This window comes from Phymastichus coffea, unplaced genomic scaffold (genome assembly GCF_024137745.1).
Source record: "Phymastichus coffea isolate CEN01 unplaced genomic scaffold, Cenicafe_Pcof_1.1 PCOF00001, whole genome shotgun sequence".
Taxonomy (NCBI): domain Eukaryota; kingdom Metazoa; phylum Arthropoda; class Insecta; order Hymenoptera; family Eulophidae; genus Phymastichus; species Phymastichus coffea.
Window position 1 is genome coordinate 16,354,300 of NW_026706812.1, and position 22,087 is coordinate 16,376,386.

General features: G+C 43.6%; 2 protein-coding genes and 4 non-coding genes across 6 annotated transcripts; 2 read left to right on the plus strand and 4 right to left on the minus strand.

Annotated features, from left to right (window-relative positions):
- The first annotated feature begins 4,810 nt into the window (after nucleotides 1-4,810).
- LOC131675077 (GS homeobox 1-like) lies at nucleotides 4,811-5,772 on the plus strand. Its single transcript, XM_058953925.1, has 2 exons — nucleotides 4,811-5,078; nucleotides 5,141-5,772. Exons 1-2 carry the CDS (start codon nucleotides 4,811-4,813, stop codon nucleotides 5,770-5,772), a joined length of 900 nt encoding a protein of 299 aa, XP_058809908.1.
- A 3,785-nt stretch (nucleotides 5,773-9,557) lies between these two features.
- LOC131667937 (zinc carboxypeptidase-like) lies at nucleotides 9,558-11,953 on the plus strand. The gene is made up of 7 exons (XM_058941751.1): nucleotides 9,558-9,704; nucleotides 9,797-10,057; nucleotides 10,335-10,598; nucleotides 10,675-10,765; nucleotides 11,317-11,519; nucleotides 11,577-11,661; nucleotides 11,745-11,953. Exons 1-7 carry the CDS (start codon nucleotides 9,558-9,560, stop codon nucleotides 11,951-11,953), a joined length of 1,260 nt encoding a protein of 419 aa, XP_058797734.1.
- A 5,229-nt stretch (nucleotides 11,954-17,182) lies between these two features.
- On the minus strand, nucleotides 17,183-17,254 carry Trnap-ugg (transfer RNA proline (anticodon UGG)). Its single transcript has one exon. It is a non-coding gene; the product is annotated as a tRNA-Pro (tRNA).
- Nucleotides 17,255-18,627: 1,373 nt separating this feature from the next.
- Trnap-ugg (transfer RNA proline (anticodon UGG)) lies at nucleotides 18,628-18,699 on the minus strand. Its single transcript has one exon. It is a non-coding gene; the product is annotated as a tRNA-Pro (tRNA).
- A 1,182-nt stretch (nucleotides 18,700-19,881) lies between these two features.
- On the minus strand, nucleotides 19,882-19,953 carry Trnap-cgg (transfer RNA proline (anticodon CGG)). Its single transcript has one exon. It is a non-coding gene; the product is annotated as a tRNA-Pro (tRNA).
- A 579-nt stretch (nucleotides 19,954-20,532) lies between these two features.
- Nucleotides 20,533-20,604, minus strand: Trnap-agg (transfer RNA proline (anticodon AGG)). The gene has a single exon. It is a non-coding gene; the product is annotated as a tRNA-Pro (tRNA).
- Nucleotides 20,605-22,087: the final 1,483 nt, after the last annotated feature.

The following is a 22,087-nucleotide window of genomic DNA, read 5'->3' on the forward strand; positions in this document are numbered from 1 at the left end:
CCATCGAGTGCGGGCAAGCATATGTCGGCCGCGCGGAAGGGATCGCTGTATGCTTGCCGCCCCCCGCGAGCCGAGCCCCTCTTCCCGCGCTCGGCTGCGACTCCGTCTATCTCTCGCGCGCCCGGCGCGGAGGGTTCTCCTGCGCGCACTCGACGTCGAATTATGCAAGTTTCATTCGTTGGAGCAGCCATTATTCCGCGCGCGCGGTCCGCTCTGCCCAATTACGCCGTGGCCCCCGGTGCGCCTCGGCCTTTCGCCTCGACTTCTCTCGCGGGCCGCTGCATCGTCATCGATCGGCCGGAAGCGAGCTTATCAATCGCCGGCGTATACGCGCGCCGCCGCTGGAAGCAGCCGTCGCAATATTGCCCCGTCATTGCGAGCAGCCGATAACCCAATAAAGCCGTAGCGGAGGTACGAGTCCGCGCGTCAAAGCCACGCTAATGATCCGCCTGACTCGTCGTCCCAACCGGAGAGCGGCCTGCTGCTTTCACGATCTCCGTGCGCAACTGCTCATCAATCTCGCTGCCTCGCGCCTCATCGCCGCTTTATTCCGCTCTCAAACTTATAATCGGCTGGTCGATGTGTAAATGAGCCCGCGTTTTCAGCGAGGCTACATTCTTCTCTCGCTCGTCTCAATCGCAGCGCTGGCGTGCCTATTGGAGGCCAACGAGCGCCGTTCGATTGCATATTGATTCTCTAATCCGAGCGCCACGGTCAGTTTGCGGCTTTGCTGCTCGCCGCTGACCCATTGGCGCGCGCGGGCAGATGCAATGGCACGCACAGTAGCGAGCGAGCGCTCGACGGCAAATCGATTCGTTTCGGCAAATTAATTTCCAAACAGACTCTAGCGCTGCTCGCAATCGCAGCGGCGAATCCGAGTAAAGCTACGGTCGGTCGAAAAGAAAGAGGATATCGAAGCCGTGTATCGCTCGACGCGCTGGGGCGAAGACCTTCGCGATCGAAGGCTCATTGAGTAGCCAACGAATGCTGGTGCTGGTGCTGCTGCTGCGGCGTTCAAACCTGAGCGCCAGCAATTACATTAGTTCGCGTCAAAATGACTCGGCTTACACGCCCGACTGGCTCAACTCTGATGAAAAAGCCACTTCTCTCTCTTCGCCGCTTTTTATCAACTCGTACGTGCCATTTCCCTCGCGCGTGCGCGCCAAACACCGCTCTTCTCTAATTTTCCCCTTCTAATTTCATTTGCGATAGGAAGCCCTCGCCTTTTCACAGTCCACTCTCCAAAAATTAGGTTCACCTTATAGCTGCACTATTTCCCTTTTCTACTCGATTGCTTTATCTTTAACAAAAATGTGAATTGGCACAGCATTCAGTTAAACAGCAATTGTATCGAAGCAAAACTCACTTTAGCCGCTTTGACGAGTCTACGTTAGATAACGCGTCTGCTCGCAGCACGCACGCGAGTAGGCATATACGAAATAACTATTAAGCCTGGCCGTGTCTGACACGCTATACGAATAAGTTGGACAATCAGAGCTCCCCGGAAGTGTTTCATCGTCTTTACAGTCTCCACGCGTGATCAACAGTCTAGATTATCACCTTTCAATCACGAACAATTTATCGTTCAGTTCGTGCAACTTCGAGAAAATTATTTGGAAAACGAGATTTTTTCATTCTCGTTTTTTCGGACAATTTTTCGTCACGGGCTTTATCTCAAGATAAGTATTATACGTATTTTACATACAATACCACGTATAACGGAGTAACGCACTGTACATAACTTACATATTAATTATATACTTTGTTTGGTTTGTAAAAATGGTCTGAATTACTTAAAATGTTAGTACGATCTGAATACTGAAAATGTCGGTACATGTAATAAAATAGCAGTCGTACGTCGATGTCAGTAATGTAGGTGTACGATTAACTTGCAAATACGCGTGTTTTTAGACGCAGACTCGATCATCTGTTCGTATTAAAGATCTGTAAATTTGTAAATATAGATATCATTTAAAAATTTATGAGACGATCATCATTGCCCGTAAGACTTTCCAAAAAATATGACTTACATGCGAGTCGGCTGCTGCTAATGCCTAGAGCCTAGAGACTATTTGAAAATCAATGTTGTAGTTGCAGCTAAGTAAAAGTAGTAATTTAACAATTTTTATTACAATTATAAAACGGTAATTGGAAAGGTGATCTGACAACGAGCCAAAATTGCCGCTTTGTAATTATAATAAAAATTATTAAATTACTGGTTCTAAGTACTAGCGGTAGCCTACTTGCGTGTAAGTTTTACTGTTTGAGAAAAGTGTGGTGGATAGGCTGGAAGGCGGAGATTCAAGTTTAATATCAATTACGGTCTCACTTATGAGATTAAAGTTGAAATCTTAGAAAGTGGAAAATATATTCTGACGGACGGAATAAATTATCTGGAAAACGTTCATTTAAAAATGCATTTATCGAGTATAAAGACACATTTAAAGTGGATTCAAATATCTTCTTGAGCTTTACCGTAATTTACTTTTATGTATTTTCTTTCCAAGCTCCTTATTAGCTTTCTCAAGCGAATTTATAGGAGCGAATCTCTGCTCGCTCGATCCAAAAAGCGATACAACTAAGTAGTTTATGCAAGCAGTGAAATCTATAACCTTCTAACGGAAAACATTTAAATTACGCTCAGTTTAGTTGTTAATTTTAGATTCAAATGGAATTGTTACTTTGTCATTATTAATTATGTAATATACGTTACATGAAACATAAGACCATATAAATAAATTAGCAGTATGTATTAAGAGAAAATTTATCATAAAATTAATTAAAAACAAAAAACTTGACAACGGTTGCATCATATTTTTTGTTCAAACGCTTTTTATTAAAAGTTACGCCAATTATACCAATAAAACTATTTTCCTTTCCGTCAACAAAAAAAATCAACAGACTCTCTACTTCAAGTCTACACTGATGAAATAAATGAGTAAAGCTCATAGCTCTGATATTAAGTTTGTCATCATTCATTTTTGTAAAAAGACGTAAAAAAAGCTATGAAAAAAGTGACTATAATTTTATATTTTATAGAAAAATAACAGTACAGTAAAGTGCTATTGTCCATACAACGATTTGTTAACTAAATTAACATCAAGGTGATCGATTTCAAAACCAGTCGAATCCCAAAAATTTAATATTGAGTTAATCCGAAAAAAAAAACAAAATGAATATCATCTTCTAAACGCTTGCGTAACTTTTTCCGTATTCTAACCTCCAAACAGCACCTTCGGCACTTGTTTCCGGCTTCATGTGGAAAAATATTGCCCCAAAATGATGCGAAAAGGCTTTTTAAGAGAAACTCGTTACAGCTCTCGTATCCAGTTCGTACCGTAGCCTTTATGTTCATTTCTCTGGAATTCATTGTTCAAGTTTGATGTTTTGTTAGAAGAAAACTTTAAGGGCTTCATCACACAACGTATATTAATACATGTTTCTATCAGTTTCACAAATATAATAGAAAGACGTCATAATACAAAGGATTCATTATAACATTTGGACGAAAAAAGTTGTCAACGTTTCAATCGAAATCACATTTTTGGACTTGGGAGTATTTGAAAGCCAGCAACTTAAATAATGTTTAAGTAATAAGATATAATAAGGGTGAAAACTAGATTATATCCTCAATCAAAAACTGGACATATTTATAATTTACGGCATTGGAGTGGTTAGGTAATTCGTAATAAAAGAAGACAGTTGGACGATAATAACAATTTAATTACTTGGCATAGTCACATTATAGGAACCGTTGCCTCACATCCGCCAGTTTTTGCACTTATTAATCGCGATTGCATTACAGTCTGCAGCCACGCGTCATTAAGCCGACTGACGCATCGTTTGCTATATCCACGGTTGCGCAGTAGCCGTTTGCCATGACGAATTGCCAGTTTCACTGAATTTTTTTTTAATATTCGTAATACCATATGCCAAGGCAATAAACTAGGTTTGTAATGGTAGAAACGTGAAAACGCAAGGTCGTCAGGCCGGTTTCGGCAAAGCGTCCGCATAGTTCCGGGGGAACACGTAGGCAGCGATTGCGCGGATGCATCGTAAACGGCAGCGGTGTGGGAACAGCAGATAGGAAATTGACAAAGTGATATGTGCGGCGAGTCGCGGCAGTTTGATTTTGGAAACGGAGCAGTCGATGAGATGCGGTTGGAAGCGGGGCGCGCTGCGGCGAAGAAAAACCAATCGCGCGACGAGCATCGTCGCCGTGGAACGCTTGCGGAGAGCAAAGCGCAGCAGCCTCGCGACAATTTATGGGCCATCGGCTTAAGCATATACATTGGAAAAGAGAGAGGGGGAGAAGCGGACGAGCCCGGTCATTCAAGAAATCATGAGCGGGAACGAACAAGCAAGTAAAAGGCTGCCCCGAGCGTGTGCCTCGGAAAATATTAATTTGGATTGAGTGCCGGGTAGCGAGCCCGGCTGGCGAAGACGGACCACCTCCCGGCGAATTAGCGCATCGGCGAAAACGCCGGAACGCGTCTGCTGGCGCAAGCCCCTAGGGGCGGCCGGAGAACGGCCAGGGTGGCGCGGGTAGCAAGGGCGCGAGGGGGAGGGGAGCGAGCCGAGCGAAGGGCGGGGTCCCAGCTCGCCGGACAAAAGGGCCCCGCGACTCGAGGGGTGGAGTCTCGGGCGTATATAGGCCAAGGGCTGCCGAGGGTCCAAAGCACAAGTCGCGGAGACGCCGAGGCAGCCGCAGCAGTAGTTCGCTCGTCGTGCCTCGCCCCAGTGCTTCCAGTGCTTCGCCGCGCGTCGCCCGGTGCCCTCGTTCGGGCGCTTCGGACTCATGTGCCTCGAGATGTCGCGCAGCTTCCTCGTCGACTCGCTCATCGGCAACAGCTCGCCGCCGAGCTACCCGCTGCCCTACTACGCCGCGGCCGGCGGCCAGCTGCCCAACTACATGTTCAACTTCTTCAACCTCGGCATCAACGCCTACCAGCAGCAGCAGCAGCAGCAGCAGCAGCAGCAGCAGCAGCAGCAGCAGCAGCTGGCCAGACCGCTGCCGAGGCAGGCCCCAGCCAGGTTGCCGCTGCCGCCGCCCGGGCCCGGACCGGCCTCGCCCCCACGCAGCGTCACCCAGCTCACAGGTTGGTATACTCGGGTGCCCGGCTTGCCGGTCGCGCGCTAGCTCCGCCACTAAACTGCCGCGTTCGCATTGCAGATACGTCGGTGCGCGGGCCCGAGTCGCCGACGCAGCACAGCGGCTCGCCGACGCCGCCGCCGCGCTCGCCCCATGACTCCGCGCTGGTGGGCCTCGGCGCCAGCTCCAAGCGCATCCGCACGGCCTTCACCAGCACCCAGCTGCTCGAGCTCGAGCGCGAGTTCGCGGCCAACATGTACTTGTCGCGGCTGCGTCGCATCGAGATCGCCCAGAACCTGCAGCTGTCCGAGAAGCAGGTCAAGATCTGGTTCCAGAACCGCAGGGTCAAGCACAAGAAGGAGGACAGCCCCGCCGGCGGCGCGGCGGCCAGCAAGTGCTGCTGCCTGCGGACCTGCGGCAAGAAGAGCAAGGCCTGCGCCGAGTCCAAGCCCGAGGACGAGCGGGACAGCGACCAGGACAGCCGGCCCGAGGCGCGCCAGGTCTGCGCCGACCAAGCGCACGACCTGTCCGCGGCGGCCTGCCTCAAGCGCAAGCCCGACGACGACTGGCGCCGGCAAACGAGCGAGCTCGACGACAAGTCCGCCAGGCCGGCGCCCCTCACCGCCATCAGGAGGCTCACCTGCACCAAGTACACCGTCGAGCACATCGTCAACTCCTGAGCGCCTCCTGTCGCCGATCGTCGCTTTGTAAATACCCCAGTGATTCTGCTCTTGCGCCCACCTAGAGCATAGTTTCACGCTCTCTTGCGCCAACGTCCATTGTAAATATTGTACATTTTTTATTTTTATACCAACAGATATTTATATATACGTATATAGAGATATATTGACAATAAAAATCAAAATTATTGCTACGTTTACATTAATGTACGTTCACTCGACGATTCCTCAAACTTACCTATCCATTCGTCTGATTGTTCAGTTTCTTCAACTAAAAAATGATTACCTTGAAATAATTGCTTCATTTTCTAATGTTAATTGAATATTTAATACGGATTATCTAAATAATCTCACCATTAAGAAGCAAATAATAGAAACAAGCTCTTAAATTGAAGTCTGATTTTTAATAATTATGCAGCAAAAAAAGAACATGATTTATGTCAACTAAGGACCTGCAAAAATGATTTAAAAAATGACAGATCTTATCATACAAGTCCATAAATATTCAATAAAAAATAAATTAATGTTTCAAATCATAATTAAGAATGAATAAAATAAAATACGAAAATTATAAAATTTTCTCCATGCTTAATATAAGACTTTCATCGTAGTGAATTATTTCACACTTATTTAAAAAAATTCAACATAAATACAACATAATAGAAAAATAAATAGAGACTTTGAAACTTTTAAAGTACTTAAAACTTTAGAAAATCCTGTCATACTACGTTTGCATTAAAAATTAAGTCTCAAAGACTGCTTTGTGATTTACAAAAGATGAACAGAAAAAAGAGAAAGTATATTAAAAAAGAGGTTTGAATAACGTGTATAACTGTTTCAAAATACTATATGAAGCTATTTTAATAAGTCACTATTGATATGATTTATCAAGACATATATAGACGGATGATGATGAAACGAATGCGATAAATTTTATCTGCGATTGGGAAGCTTGTAACTAAAAACATTATATCAGAGTAACAATCATAAGTCACCTTTGTCGCAATAGAGCAATTGAATCGCTAACGAGGAAATGTGTTGATTTAATTTGAAGAAACAAAGCAGAAAACAATTACATCGTTACGTAATAATTTTCAATAGAAGGCATCCTTTTCACGAGGAGCTGACGGCGATCGTCCACGATGAACGATCTTCGAGGCCCATTAATCGTCAGCGAGCATGTACGGACGGACGTAGATTTGAAATCTTGTTCACAGCAGATAAATCGTTCTCGCAAGTGAATTAGCCTCGTGAAAGTCAGTCGACTCGGTTTTCCGCTCTTACTCGCGCTCGCCACGTTTTCCGAAGTACATTCGGCGCAGCTGGCAGGCATTCAGACTCGAGCAGCAATCGCGCACAACAGAGTTCTCTTTCACTCTCTCTCTCTCTCTCGTTTTCAATTAATAAGGCGCGCGCAGCTAATTGCTATTTTAATTACAGCTATACCGTTACGCAGAAACTGATCTTAAATGAAAAAGGTTTGTTTTGAAAGTGAGCAAGCAGCAAATTTGACTAAGAAGTTGGAAAAGTTCTCCGGCAATAGAATAATTGCGAAGCACACGTGCTAAGTTAATAAGATAATTGACGGAAATTGACAAGTGGATCTAGGTGATGAATCAATAAAGATATACCTGAATTGATTGACGATAAATAGGCCTCGTCACTTGGGCGAACAAGATAAGAATAGTTCTGAGATGTGCAGCCCACTCAAAGTAGAGTAAAGTTGTACCTGTAGCGAATAAACATCCGAGCTATCCCGTTGCTCGGCTTTCTGTGAATTCTCGGAAGAATCTGCGCCGAGGAGGAAATAGCATTTGTAGGTGCGACGCAGTCGAAGAAAACCGAAACTCGGACGCGGCCAGCTTAGGAAAATGGTAGTAAACGCTGGAATCGCATTGCATTATTGAGCCGAGAATCGATCGCGAATGAAGCTCGAGGATCGAGCATTATCAAAGGCATCTCCTGTCGGTTTTCAAAAAATTAGCCGCGTACGAGGTAAATATTTAGACGAGCGGGAGGCGGCGATCGCCGGCGATCGGGGAGTGCTGTGTATAGTCGCAGGGGCCCGCGGGGCACAGGCGTGAAAGAGCGGAGTCGAGCGAGGGACTTGCCTTGAATCAGATCGCGAGCCAGAGGGGCAGAGGGGCAGAGGGGCGCGGGGGCTTTTACACGGGCGAGAGGCTCTCGAGGAAGGATCCCGAGAAAATGCGCAGAGTCGGAATCGGTGAATGAGCGGCCTAGACAGCGTGTCGCGGTCTAGGCCGCCCCACCAAGGCGTCGCGAGTGGAGAGCCGGGCGCGAAACGCCCACTTTCCCGCGGGAATCACAACTAAAAAGTGCTCGGCTGCTAAACGTCGTTTAAACGGGGCCCAATAATATCAAAAGGGCCGAGAGCGAGCGCGCGCTTCGCCGAACTGGCCTCAATGCCAGACAACCAGTCGCCTCGTTCTCGCGCTGGTGACAATGATCTGCCGCCACCCGCTGGTCCGGCGCAGAGCCCCGCCGCACAAGTGTCGTGCTATTAGCGACCTTTTACCTTCAATTTGAGCAGAGAGTGGGGACCCTCTTGACAAATTTTCCTGGATTTATGGCTCGGCCCCGTAGCTACCTTTTTCGAGGTTCTTTCAGCCTCGCGCTCATTCATTCGCCGACTCCGCTCGCGCCGCAGCTTCTCCTCTGCGCTCGTACAGCTTCCTTCGGTTTTTCTCAATGAAACTCCGCTGCCGCTCGCCAGCATCGCGTTTCCTCCGCATTTTCCAATCTTCCTTGCACACCAGCTTCGCCTTATTCTCCACCCATTGTCCGTCCCCGGCTCACTTCCACCTAAGCTACGCTCTCGGCACAATGCGCTGCAACTATTTATACTTCAAGTCAAATTCTCAAGCACTCTTTGTTCGCGGCTTGCGCAGTCAACTTTTTCCACGTTCGCTCTTTCGTTGATTCAACGCCCGGCGCAGCATCGCCAAAACTACTACCGGGAACGCACTCTCTGCTCCTGCAGCAGCCAACTATTTGAATTTACGTCAACAATCACGTTTCATCGTCCCAAATCACTTTCTTTCTCTTCTTTCGACTGGCTACGCTCGCGTGAAAAAGCTTGCCGTCCATTCAAACTTGTTAGCCCCGTTCGAGTCGTATATTTTTTATTGCCTACCTATACGCGCCTCTATCTACCTTTTACAGTCCACCTAACAAAAAAAAAGTGCACACCCTATTGGATTGGATAGCGCTGGAAACATGCAAATACAAATTAAAGATCCAATCGCTCTATAACACAATGTTCAGCGCGTATCACGGACGGACTTCGCAAATAAACGTCTCGCAGCTCGCCCGGCGCGTTGTTACGTTATTTCCGAATTTCGCCAAAAACACGAACTGTCGTTTGACCTCTCCCGTGCATTATCGATGCGCGACAGCCAAATAATTTCCTCGCTATTAGACTTTCGTATCAGACCTGTCAGTCAACGTTTCGATGAAAGATAGAAAGTTGGCTGATAATCATTTGGAATATTTTTTAATTAACGAACAATCTTCGAGCGGCAAGTGTAGTTGTAGCTCGGATACTCACCATGGTAGATAACCGTCCACCTGCGTAACCCAATTATCAACTATTAGATTTCTGTAAAAGTGGGGGCTATTTTATAAAATCGAATGTTAGTTGCAGCGTCGTTCAGTTCATCTCTTACGTTCCACACGTCTATGGTAAGTTCGTAATGACGAGTAAAAACTTGCAGTATTAAGGTATGCACAAAACAATTTTCATCCTGTATTTCAGAGATAAAACGATGCGCGCCATTGTATTCGTCGGCCTTCTGGCTTTAGCGGCGGCAGCCGAAAAGGTCTCGTTTGACAACTACAGAGTTTATCGGGTTATCCCTGCGTCAGCCGAGCATCTGAATATTCTGAAGAAACTGGAGAGTGCAAACGACGAGGTGCGTATGAAAGCTTGACATTGTTATTCAAGGCAAGCGAATGATTAACGGTAACGAGCGAGTCTAACTGTCATGAACACGTTGTTTTTCAGTATTCCTACTGGAAAGGACCTTCGCAAGTATTTCGTCCAGTGGACCTTATGGTATCACCGGGTCAACAAGCTAACTTCACCGCGTTGATGGATGCCGCGGACATGAGATATACGACCTACATCGAGAACGTGCAGAGTCTCATTGACCGAGAGGAGTCGGAAAATCGCGCCTCTACTGGTGCTTTCAATTGGACACGTTACCACGACTTGAACGAAATTTACGATTGGCTCCATGCCGTCGCTGAGGCTTATCCCGACACGGTATATCCCTCGTAACTTACCGCTTATTCAAGATCCATGTTACAAAGAGCCGTTGGACAGTATTGCTCCTATCACGCAGATGTCCACCCAACGAGCGGACAGACAGCCAGCATTTCAATCTTTTATCTTTCACTGTTTTTAATTATTTCTCCTTATCGCGATTATCGATTGTCTATTTTCCAATGAGTCCTACTATACGAGGAAAATGATAAGACAACGCAGTAAGAGTGTATAGCAATGAGGCCGATGAAACGAAAGGTACGTTACTTGGCCGTAGGTGAAAGTGGTGGACGCCGGGGGCAGTAGCGAGGGACGCCTGATCAAGGGCGTGAAGCTGAACTTCGGCGCGAGCAAGAAACCCGGGGTGTTCATCGAAGGTGGCATTCACGCGCGAGAGTGGATCTCGCCGGCCACCGTCACTTACCTCGTCAATGCCCTCCTGACCAGCCGCCAGCCAGAGGTGCGCGAGCTCGCCGAGGCTTACGACTGGTACATATTCCCCGTCTTCAATCCGGACGGCTACGTTTACACGCGCACGACCGTGAGTATTGCTCGGATGCCCAATGCGAGTCTTTGCATAAATTTCACGGATTTCACTTGACTGTGCGCTACTGCAGAATCGATTCTGGCGTAAAACGAGGGTAATGAGGAACTTTAGTTCTTGCCATGGCGTCGACGCCAACCGCAATTGGGGCTACAAATGGATGCGTGAGTTATTGCATTACACTTAAGAACGATTTCACGAAAAACTCCTTAATTTTGCTCTTTGAAATGTTAAAATTACCTAAAAACGTTGATAACGGTAAATAAACAAAAAGAAACGCCAACTTTTATGGGCCTTTTATAGCCAAGGTGACGTCAATCTAAGTATAAATTTGAATTCATGTAAACCATTTGCTGATCAAAGCATCGGCCCTTGAAAAAGAACTTTTAAAATACAGAAACGTCACATAAACGCGTCAGTTTGCTCTCATCGGTTTTCAGCTTTCGCGCACTGCTATTGTGCTGAAAGCAGCTCGGTGAGGATCGAAATTTCGTTAAAAAAATGGAGCATAATATATTTTTCACTGTGCCAAACTCAAATCGGAAGTCAAAGTATTGCCACAATTTTTCTTTTTTTTTATAAACTTTAAAAACTGAGAGCGGGCACTGAGTACGAACATTGGAAAAAACTTGTTAGCCTTGAGGCATATTTTTCGTGGAATAACAACGAGATATAGTTAGAAAAATACGTTCTTTTGCCTGTTTGCGTGCGTTAGAGGGCGGCGCGAGCGATAACCCTTGCGACGAGACTTACGCCGGACCAAACGCTTTCTCCGAGATCGAGACCGAGTTGATGGCCGAGTACATCAGCTCCATTGGCCACAAGCTTTTTGCCTACATCGCTTTCCACAGCTACTCGCAGCTGCTACTCTTCCCATATGGAAACACCCCCGAACACCTCGACAACTACGAAGAAGAAGTAAGCTTTATTCGCGTCTCCTGCAACGACTGTCGTAAATAATGCGTGCAATTGCAGAAAACGATGGGCCTGGCAGCGATCGACGCGCTGAGCAAGCGATACGGAACCTCGTACACGACTGGCAATATACCCGAGATATTGTGTGAGTGCACGCGGTCAGCATGGCTGCGTAGGTAAAAAGTCGTAGGTAGGCCAATAACAGCCATTATTTCCGACAATCGACAGACATTGCCACCGGATGCTCCATGGACTGGGTTAAGGACACTTTCCGATTGCCGGTCACCTACACCTACGAGCTTCGGGACCAAGGTGCCAGCGGTTTCCTGTTGCCGGCGGAACAAATCATACCCAACGGCGAGGAAGTCGTGGACTCTCTGGTAGCGCTCTTCAAGACGGCCGCCACGCTCGGCTATCCGTCCAAGGCTCGACCCTAATCCGAAATCCAGCGGTTCGCCGTGCGCTCCCGCGCCACATCCGAGTGCCCGACGGTCGTTGCGTTTGTTTGCGAATAGCGGCCGCAGGTATGCTCGCGAACGGCGACAGTCAACGGCCGCGGCTCGAGCACGCACGCATGAGAGAGTTGGCGAGTGGCCGGTCAGCTCGGCGGTGTCGCGCGCCCTCTCTCCCTCCCTCTCTCACGGGTGCCCGACAATGCCTGCGAATCAAGAGCCAGGGCGGCGAGACTCGCGCTTTCCGAGCGATTAGGCTGCGAAGGGCCGCTCGCGATCCGCGCCAGCTCGAGCGGAAAACCCGAGGACAATGATTTATGTACAAATAACAGACAGGTTTGCGGGCCGCTCGATGGGCCTCCAGTAAATCGGATCGCATCGAGTGGGCACGATTAATTAAGCGAATCAGCTGCGTGCGTGCGCGCGCGCGCGCGCGAGTCACTCGACAGCCAGCTTCGCGGACAATGGATCGCGCTCTGGAGTATCGGATTGTCGCGCGGCGAGGAGAGCGGAGAAGAGAGCGCGTGATCGAGTGACACGGAAATAAAGTGGTCCCGTCGGACCGAGCGCCGAGCCCCGTGCTCCAAGGCAGGTTTCGCACGGCGCGATCGTCGTGCAATAATGGCTGGGCGCGCGAGTGGCTTCTCGATCAAAACTGGAAAGAGCCGCGCTGACACTCGAGAGCGCCGCTGCAGCCTCGCGCCAGCGCGCACACTGCGCGCACTAGCTGCTCGGCCCGCCAATCACCCTTCGATCGCTTCCCCTGTTATACGTCTCGTACTCCAGCTCCGACCTTCGAGCTCTGCCCTGCCGTAACTTACGTCCTTTACATTCTACTTCGCATTTACGGACAGTTATCTTCGTACTAGCGCGCTCTGCTACGACGAACGCAAACGCATCTTTCAACTTCATCATCCGATTATTACCCGCAATCCTGTATCGTATATCAATTCCAATCCTGGCATCTTACTTTCTGCCCACAGACCGTTTCAGAGTCTTCTTACAATCAGCTCGTAAGCTCGAGTACGAGAGGGAAATGTGTGATCAACTTTGTACGTTTCATTCATATTAATGTTGTAACGGTTTTACGCGATAATTCTTAGCATAGATATAGCCGCTTTCTTTTATTTAATAGTTTAAAATAAAAACGCAATCAAAATATTAATCCTAGATATTCTAACAACCACATGCACGTTACTCCATTCTAAACTCACAAATTATTTGTCTCTGTTGACTATATGTAATTCAAAACACATCGTAGATCAATAATAATTATTCACTTAATTTGCGTCAAAAGTGAAAAGCCCCAAAATGTTAATTTATTAACAATGTTTTTACAAATCACTTATGTTTGCGTTTAAGATTACGGACGACCAAATCTGCTCGAATAAAACGTTAGCATGTGCGAATAGCGAGCGTGTCGACGAGTGACCCTCTGGCAAAGTAAAGTCAAATATATACAATTGAAGAAAACTGGCACAAAAGGACTTATCAGCAGCTTACGTTATATTGCGTTCGCGCTACTCTCGGGAAGGAATAAAGTAATAGTGAGACGCAGTTCGAGAAAATGCATTACCCAGGGCTGAGAGGCAACTTGACTCTGCTCAGGGATAACTTTCAAGTTGTAGCGCTTCGTATTATTCAATCGTGTTATTTGTTTTATTTCAGCCCTGTAGCAATTTTTTCTCAAACGATTACTATTGAGAATCAAAAATCAGACTTGCCATTAATCAAAAGTCGTTCAAGAAATTTATACGATCGTCGGGGACTTGAAAAAGTTGAAGCGAATATCAATGTGCAACACGGCGAAGGTCATAGCGTGAAAATAAAAAAAAGGCAAAGATGAGGGGGATTGCGTAGAGAAGAAATTAAAGAAGTTGAATAGATACAGGGAGTGAAAGAAACGTGGCTATCGAACGACGACGAGGACGCACGAGTGTGAGTGTGGCATTGCAGTTGCCGTTGTGGCAACAATGATGCGACAGGATTGGGACGGAGTGTCAGCCGCGAGCTACGGCGCGGCATGGGAAGACTCGAGAGAGCCGGATGATTTTCCGGAAAGCCGCACGACACAATAAAAGCCTTTGTGGCGCGCGCGGCACGTGAAATCGGATTTTCGACTGGCGACGGTTCGTCTCTCTCTCTCCTTCTGCCAGTGACAATGTCGAGCCGTCACACTTACGAAGGTACTTCGGTATCGCTTTTATGCCTATTTGTCAGTCGGCTGCAGACCCTTGTGCGCACGAGGACGTGTTAACGCGGCTGTTTACAAATGCCAATGGCTATGCGATGCTTATTATTTTGATATATTACCGATGCTGCTCGGCTTCACGAGGCCGAATTGGCTTTTCCGTTTTATTTGGCTGAAAGCACATTTTCCCTTTCGCTGCTCGCCTCTCTGTGTCTGTCGAGCATCCGCCTTGACGCACCGTTCGCCAATCTCGGACGCGCGGTGTTGCGCAAAGAGCGCAGCTCCAGCCTGAAAAGCGTGCATCTTGTTCTCTCTCTCTCTCTCGCCGAGCAGGTTTTCCCGGAGTCACGCGTCGGCTCGGGGCGCATCGCGCGCGCGGGCGTAGGGCGTTTTCGGCCGAATCGCGGTGTATCGCCCGAGGCGGCCGCTAAAAACTCACGGATTTCCACGAGTCATTACTCGACCATTACTTTTGCAGAGAGCCGGAGAGGGGAGAGCAGGTGCGCCCGTTATTAGACTGTCTAAGGCGAGCGACTCGAGGACACCTGTACGGCTAATCATCGAGCAAAAGAGAGAGAGAGAGAGAGAGAGAGTGCCGCCTCCGAGCCCTTGGTCATTACCAATTTCCAGCCCAAACAGAAACGCGGCCGTGCATCGATTCTTTGGGCTCGCAACTGATTTTCACCGCCTCTTTGTTTTTTGTACCTGTGTGAACAGGCCGTTTAGCCAGCTATTCCCGCCGGGTCTTTTGGCAGTCTCACGCCTGTGCCCCCGGCAATTTCGCTAGCTCCTTTCCGATTTCTTCGATTGCGAATCGAGATGCCAGAAATGGGCCGAGAACGGGAGTCGAGGCAGGCTGTCGCGATCGCGAGCGAGCGAGCGAGCAGTGCGCGCCAAGCTGCAGCTCTCATTCAGGAAATTGGATGGGGGCCGCGCGGCTCCTAGCCGCTGCGCTACGAATAACTGAAAAGCCGATAGAGCGTGACGTATTCGAGGATGGATCGTTGCCGAGCGCGCGCTCTCACCTACGCGTGCGCCCGTGAAAAATTGTGCGGCCTACAATAATTAACTAACCCAATATCCCTCGTCTCGCCACGCTCCCCTCTCATCGCAGCTCTCTCTCTCTCTCTTTATGCACTTTGTTTGTTTTCTACTTTGCCCCTGTTTCTCGTTCGCAAAGTGCCTCGACTCTTTTCCTCGCTGTTTACGCTCGTCCACGGCCAAACAAGTATATTTTCACGTTATCCTTCGTGGGCTCGCTTCATTTCTGATTGACAATAAAAATGAAAGCAGCAGCGCCATTGCAAAATCCGATCGAACAAGTTTCGTCCGAATGATTGCAAGATCAACGGAAGCAATGTATGTCGCGGCAATATTGATCAACGCCAGTCTGTTGATGCAGCATACGTGTCGTGGCGAAAGGACAAAGAAAAAAAAAACAGTGCAAAACAATGAGTTTGCTGATTGAGCGCGCTCCAATTTTCGAGCGAGCAACGATCGCGTCGAGCACGCCTATACCTCCCGTTCTTTGCACACCTGTGTTTGCTCTTTACCCACTTTCTTCATGCGGCAAACTATGAACTTATTCAGTAACCGCTATCTAAGCCTGCCAATTGTACTCTTTATATCCTATGGCTTTCATGAAATTTCCAAAATATTGCTTATAATCCCACATCCGCGTTACACAGCTCGCTTACTTACGATACTTTCACTTTTCCAATATGTTTAGAAAATCATTGTTTTCGCCGGATCGAAGCAACTTTCATTGTAAATTTGCAACTTCGTTTATATTCCGCTTTTTTCTGCTACTATTATAATTTTATTACTTTTGCAATAAACATTCAATGAAGTTCAAAGTAGTTCTTAATGTTATTTTCAATTAGTCCGCAATCTAAAACAAAATTTACAATTTCATTGTACAGAAAACTTCAGATATTTTTATTAGGTGATTCAAACTTTCTCGTAGATGAAGATTCGTTACGATGAATAAAAGATTATATTAAAATCATTATAAAAATATCTTTCAAAATGCTAAGAATCAGAATACATAATTTCACAAACTCGTAGTACTGCAATTTTCCTTTTATTTAAAAAAAATAATTCACAACTGCTTTTAATAAAATATTTATATAATTTCACTCAATTTTTCTTATATAATTAGTAAAATGCTCTGTGAATTCAGAATTATTAGGTGCATAATAGTAATAAGAAAAAATACTGATAATGGATCTTTTTATGTATCATAATAACTGGAAAAATTTTAGTCAAACAGACCTAAAACTTATTATAAATATTTTTTCTTACAAACTATACATCGAGTTCATTGTACAAATCATTTTATTTTTTAGTCCTCAAGTTATTATAAATATACTATAGGATTATAACGCGAACATTCAGAACTTTTGACTGAATTAAATTTTTTGATCGTATAACATACCATTTCAAATCCTATAGCAGCAGCTTCGAAATAGGCTCTCATATGGTTCATTTCATAGTACATAGCCTAAGTCACTGCACATTTTATCAAACTATTTTGATTCCACACATTGAAATGGAATATGTGACAATGATAAAGATCATAAACTATTGAATCCTTAACTTATAAAAACATGATGAAAAAATATTTAAAAAATGAGATAAAAAGAAAATTTTTCTATTATTATATGATGTCGTTATTTTTATAAAAATTTAATTAATTAAAATTATAATATAAATAAGAGAAACCTATTATCAATGAATTAGCAATGTTTTTATCTAATAAAAAATTAACATTCATTCTTGATACTTTCAATAATAGATTATGCCTTTTCTAATATATTGATTGAATTATATTGATATAATAGTTAAGATATAAGTCGTATATTTTTCCGAACTATCAACAGTTTTTTTTTATCTATACATAATTAAAATGTACTGAAAACCTTTATACATTTATACCTTTTCAAAATTTCTTTAAATAGTATAAAATAAAAAAGTGTATAAAATTTGAATGTAATTTTAAGAAATATGGAATTAAAAAAATTGGGCTCAGCCGGGATTTGAACCCGGGACCTCTCGCACCCAAAGCGAGAATCATACCCCTAGACCACTGAGCCAATGTTAAGAATTAATGGATTAACAATAATGCGACTCTGAAATTTAATGAGTTCATGTACATTGTCAAATCACTGATTATTTTTTTACCAAAATGATATAGTATGTGCAACCTATCTAGCCGCTGTTAACAAAAGTATCGACTCAATTGATGAATCTTCATTTTAGAGTTAAATACAAGAGACGTGTTGCCGGTAATAAAGAAAGGCCGATGGATGTGTAATTAAATGGTTAATAAATCGACATAAAATATGCGCTATGTTTGAGTGTCAGCGAGATCGCTTAGCCTGATCGAACCGAACCAAACAACATAAGCGAAAAAAAGCTTTATGCTAGTTATAATGTACTGAAATATTGTCCTAGGAAAAGTATTAAGTAAATAATGAGTATTGTACCGTGAGTCCGTCAAAGAATAATGGAAAAGCAAGCTCCTCTACCAGAGGTAAGCCTGTCTCGCCGTAGCTTCCTACATACAATTTATATTTTTCATCCGTCTCTGTCGGTCCCTATCGGTACGAGCCAAGCTATCGCAATTTCTTCGTACATGTCAGGAAAATTTTGCCGATACCGGACGAGAAAAAGAAGCACCTTTCTTTCACACAGCCCCGCTACACGGAGCATCAGTTTTAGTAGGCCAAGAATCCGGTTCACCTTTCTCTTCGTCAAAAAATGCGACTACCTGCGTATAGACTCGACTTGCACGTTGGTCTGCTTATTTCCTCAAAGAAAATATTATAATATACCATTTACATAAGAACTTACAACATAATCAATATCGCTACCATTACATAGCTCGTACTGTGAAAAATGTGTATGACAACATTATATTTTTGTTGAAATACACGTAATTGAAATTATTCAACTTACAAATCATAGTTTATTGCTAGACAACAATAATCGTACAAAAGAAACTGTACTTTACTTTCAAACATTAATCGCAAGTATCTCATTATATCTTATGTATTTTTTATGAATCAATTATTAAGATATCGATAAGTGTTTGTATTTGTTTAACAAGATTGAAAATTCGAATTCCATGGTAGTTCTTATGTGCATCAAGAAATAACCTGAAAAATCCGTCTTTTATGAATGTTTAATTATTCTCCAGCTGTGTAAAGCGAAAAAGTAAACTTCTTCAAATAAATATTATATTTTTTATATGAATAATAATGTTTGATTATATTACATAGCAAAGCTGAAATTACAACTATTCAACATTGCTGTGTCTTACTGATATTGAGGACATCAATAGCATTGGAAACTGTTGGAAATTTTGTAAATAATAAAAAAACTATAATGAACTTAGAGGATGTGGGCATGTTACAATCACACTCATTTGAAATCGGTTAACTTTATGAAAATAAATAAAAAAAGAGGGCTCAGCCGGGATTTGAACCCGGGACCTCTCGCACCCAAAGCGAGAATCATACCCCTAGACCACTGAGCCACATAAATTTAATTGAAAAAACTTTGATTTTGTTGCTAATTACACTAAAATAATAAGATACTGGTCTCGTCAACCAATTTATAAAACTATGCACGGGACATAACTATATTCTTACACTTGCATTCGATTACTTCTTACAAGATTCATAAACTGAATATAATTATATTTAATTTACGAAAATATTGACTACGTGTAGAAGTAGTATTTAATTTGGGATATAGAAAAGTCGAGAAAAAGGAATATCTCATAATCTAGTGTACCGATTAACAGTTATAGTGCAGTATAAATATACAAGACCATAAAACTGGCTATGTATATAGATAAATTTAACACTGTATGATTATGATTCGCTAGCAATCAATCATATTTTTTGCAATTAATAATAGATGGTTACATTGCATTAGTCCAATTTATTTAGAGCTAATCAAAGTTGATAGATAATAAAGCTTTCATGTCCACGTCCTTCACAATGTGAAAATGAAAAAAGAAACGAAGTAAAAAAAATCAGAGGTCGATAAGCAGAAAGCTTGATACCGATCTTTCTTACTTTCACCGTATGGAGACTGACAAACGTGAAACTCATATGGCAACTACGTATACAAAGCTAGAAACGGCTGTCCAACAGTAACTAAAATGTTCGATCTATCAGAAATCCTTCTTTAAAATAACCACAAAATAAGGTTGACACTTGTCGAATACGTCCATTCAAAAAAATACTTTGGCATATAAGACAGCGACGATCCTATGGCACCTTATTCAATTATAAAAATTATATTATTAATTCTCAGTATGATTGCTTTACAATTTCTGTATATACTGATGCATTTTAAAACTGCAATAGACGTAGATACTCTTGTACCGTGTTTTTTACAAATGAATAAATGGCTTCAATATTCCAAAACCGATTTATAATTCAATGTTAAAACTTATATAATTCAATCGTAGCTTAATTTTTATTTTTTACCCCAGAAGGCTAAAAATACAATGTTTACTGTGCATATAATAGCATCTTACAGTTTAACACAGTATCACAATCGCAATAAAATGAAATGTTCTATCAGAAGAGATTTGTGTATAATGTGGTTAACATTTTGAATAGAAAGAGTGTAGAGTGAAATTTTGATATGCAATGCGACTTATCGATCACACGTACTAATGTGCACTGGTAAAAAAATAAACACAGGGCTCAGCCGGGATTTGAACCCGGGACCTCTCGCACCCGAAGCGAGAATCATACCCCTAGACCACTGAGCCTTATTGATCTTTTTTATATTGTAGCTTTTTGTTTAAAAAAATGTGTTGTAAAGATAGATTTACTAAAAAGCTTATAGGACATGTTAAGAATAACGATAATCTACTTATTATAAGTGATAAAATATACACTCTACGTTACCAAACCAATTTGCTAAATGTTATCTCGGCATTGATCAATAGTAATTATTTGTGATCATAATGTTAATTACGTTAAATAAAATATTCTAGTATGAGTCTATTATTTAAAAATAATATAGAGTAACAGGTTAAATCTCACTTTGTCTTGATACTATTTTCATTGATACAGACAATTATAATGACATCAATTGTGAATTATTGGACAGCTAGTGTACTCATACGAATAAAAAGTAATTTTTTTAGAGCAATAATTTTTCTAGACACGATTTTCTTGGTAAATGATTAATCATTTTTATATATTTATCGAGATAAATGAATTTACGAACAGTAATTCACATCATAGTTATGGATGGATTATTCAAAAAAAAGAACATTTATGTTTCAGTAGATATCGATTTGAAGAAATAAAAAATTTAATTATTGAAAAATTTGTAAAAAATTGGGTTCAGCCGGGATTTGAACCCGGGACCTCTCGCACCCTAAGCGAGAATCATACCCCTAGACCACTGAACCGCTGTTAACGAAACTCTTAGCAAAGATTCACATTCACTGTGCGGCATTAATAAAAGTGGAATGCCTTTCACTTCCGAAACTTGCGTTCTCCCAAGCCAGCGGCTCGCCATATGTTGTCAGCTCTCAGCGACCAAAACTGGTTTATACTATCATCACTGAATACATTATATATTAGTTTGAATTTTTGATGCAAAAATAATCATAATTTTCTGATAAATAGCTTTTTTTTAAGTTAGTTCGACTATTTATTGATTTCGATACAACAGACGTTTCTATTGAAAGATACGTACATAGGATTGTGAAATTATTATGAATAACTTGATTGTGGATAAAATATTTAATCTGAAAATGTATTTATTATAAAGAAAAGGACTTTATCTTCCCAAAATAAATGGAATTCAGACTCAGTCGTTCCAAATATGAAACGAAACGTAGGCGGTTAATGTTTAAAAAAAGTGATGTGTAAATTGTAAAATTGAAAAAAAATATGATCGAATTAGTTGTGAAATGCAATTATAAACAGGAATAAACTCTAGAAAATCGATCAATTGAGGACACTCGAAGTGTAAACTAACTCTCTAACTACTAGCTTAGCAATAAACTGAGTTTTAAACTTACTTAGCTTAGTAATTTAGACATTAACGAACAGCAGTAAATTGATCGTCCGTAATGGTGAATAATGAAGTTCCGAAGCTGCATTAACACAGACGTATTAGTTGATTTTGAAATGGTGACATTTGCGGAGATTAGCGTGGAAATTTGAGGAGAGAGAGAAATGACAGAATATACGAAAGGATGAGGATAGTTTGGCTGGATAGCGAGCTGCTGTCGTGGTGTTATTATTGGAACTGGATGATAACCGTCGAGTGGGTACAAAAGCTTTCGGGATACACTATGGAAGTTTGATGGCCCGTAAGCTGTACGATCCTCGCAGGAGAAGCCGCAAATGGATCAAGTCCTCGAGCAAAATTTGAATTGGTGCAGTAGGCGATTGGCCAGTGCCGTTATTGAATTGCCGTTTGACTGGTCGTCGAGATAGCAGAGACTATATTGTGCTGCGAAGGATTGCATGCTATCGAGTTTGCAGCAGCGGCAGTGCGAGCAAGTGGAGCGATGCCGATGAGAACTTGGATGGATTTCTAATTGCGGGCAACGCGGGCTAAGGCGGCCCAGGCATAGCGATCGGTAATTTTGGTTTGTAATCGGTAATTGGGGATTTATGCGGCTGGAATGCGCGCCAGATATGCATCGAAGATTTATCGGCGCGGCTGCTGCGACAAAGCGTCACGTATGGGAGACGATTTTTGCGCCGCCCCGTCAGCCGGCTTATCCGCGGCCACGCAGCGCTGAGCCCGCCGAACGTGCGCGCAGTCGAGGTGTGAATTGGCACTAATTTTGAGCGATAGCCCATCGAGCGAGGGCCGCCGCGCCCACTAGCGCGAAACTGGCACGCACGCGGACGCAGTCGGGAGCGGGCGACGAT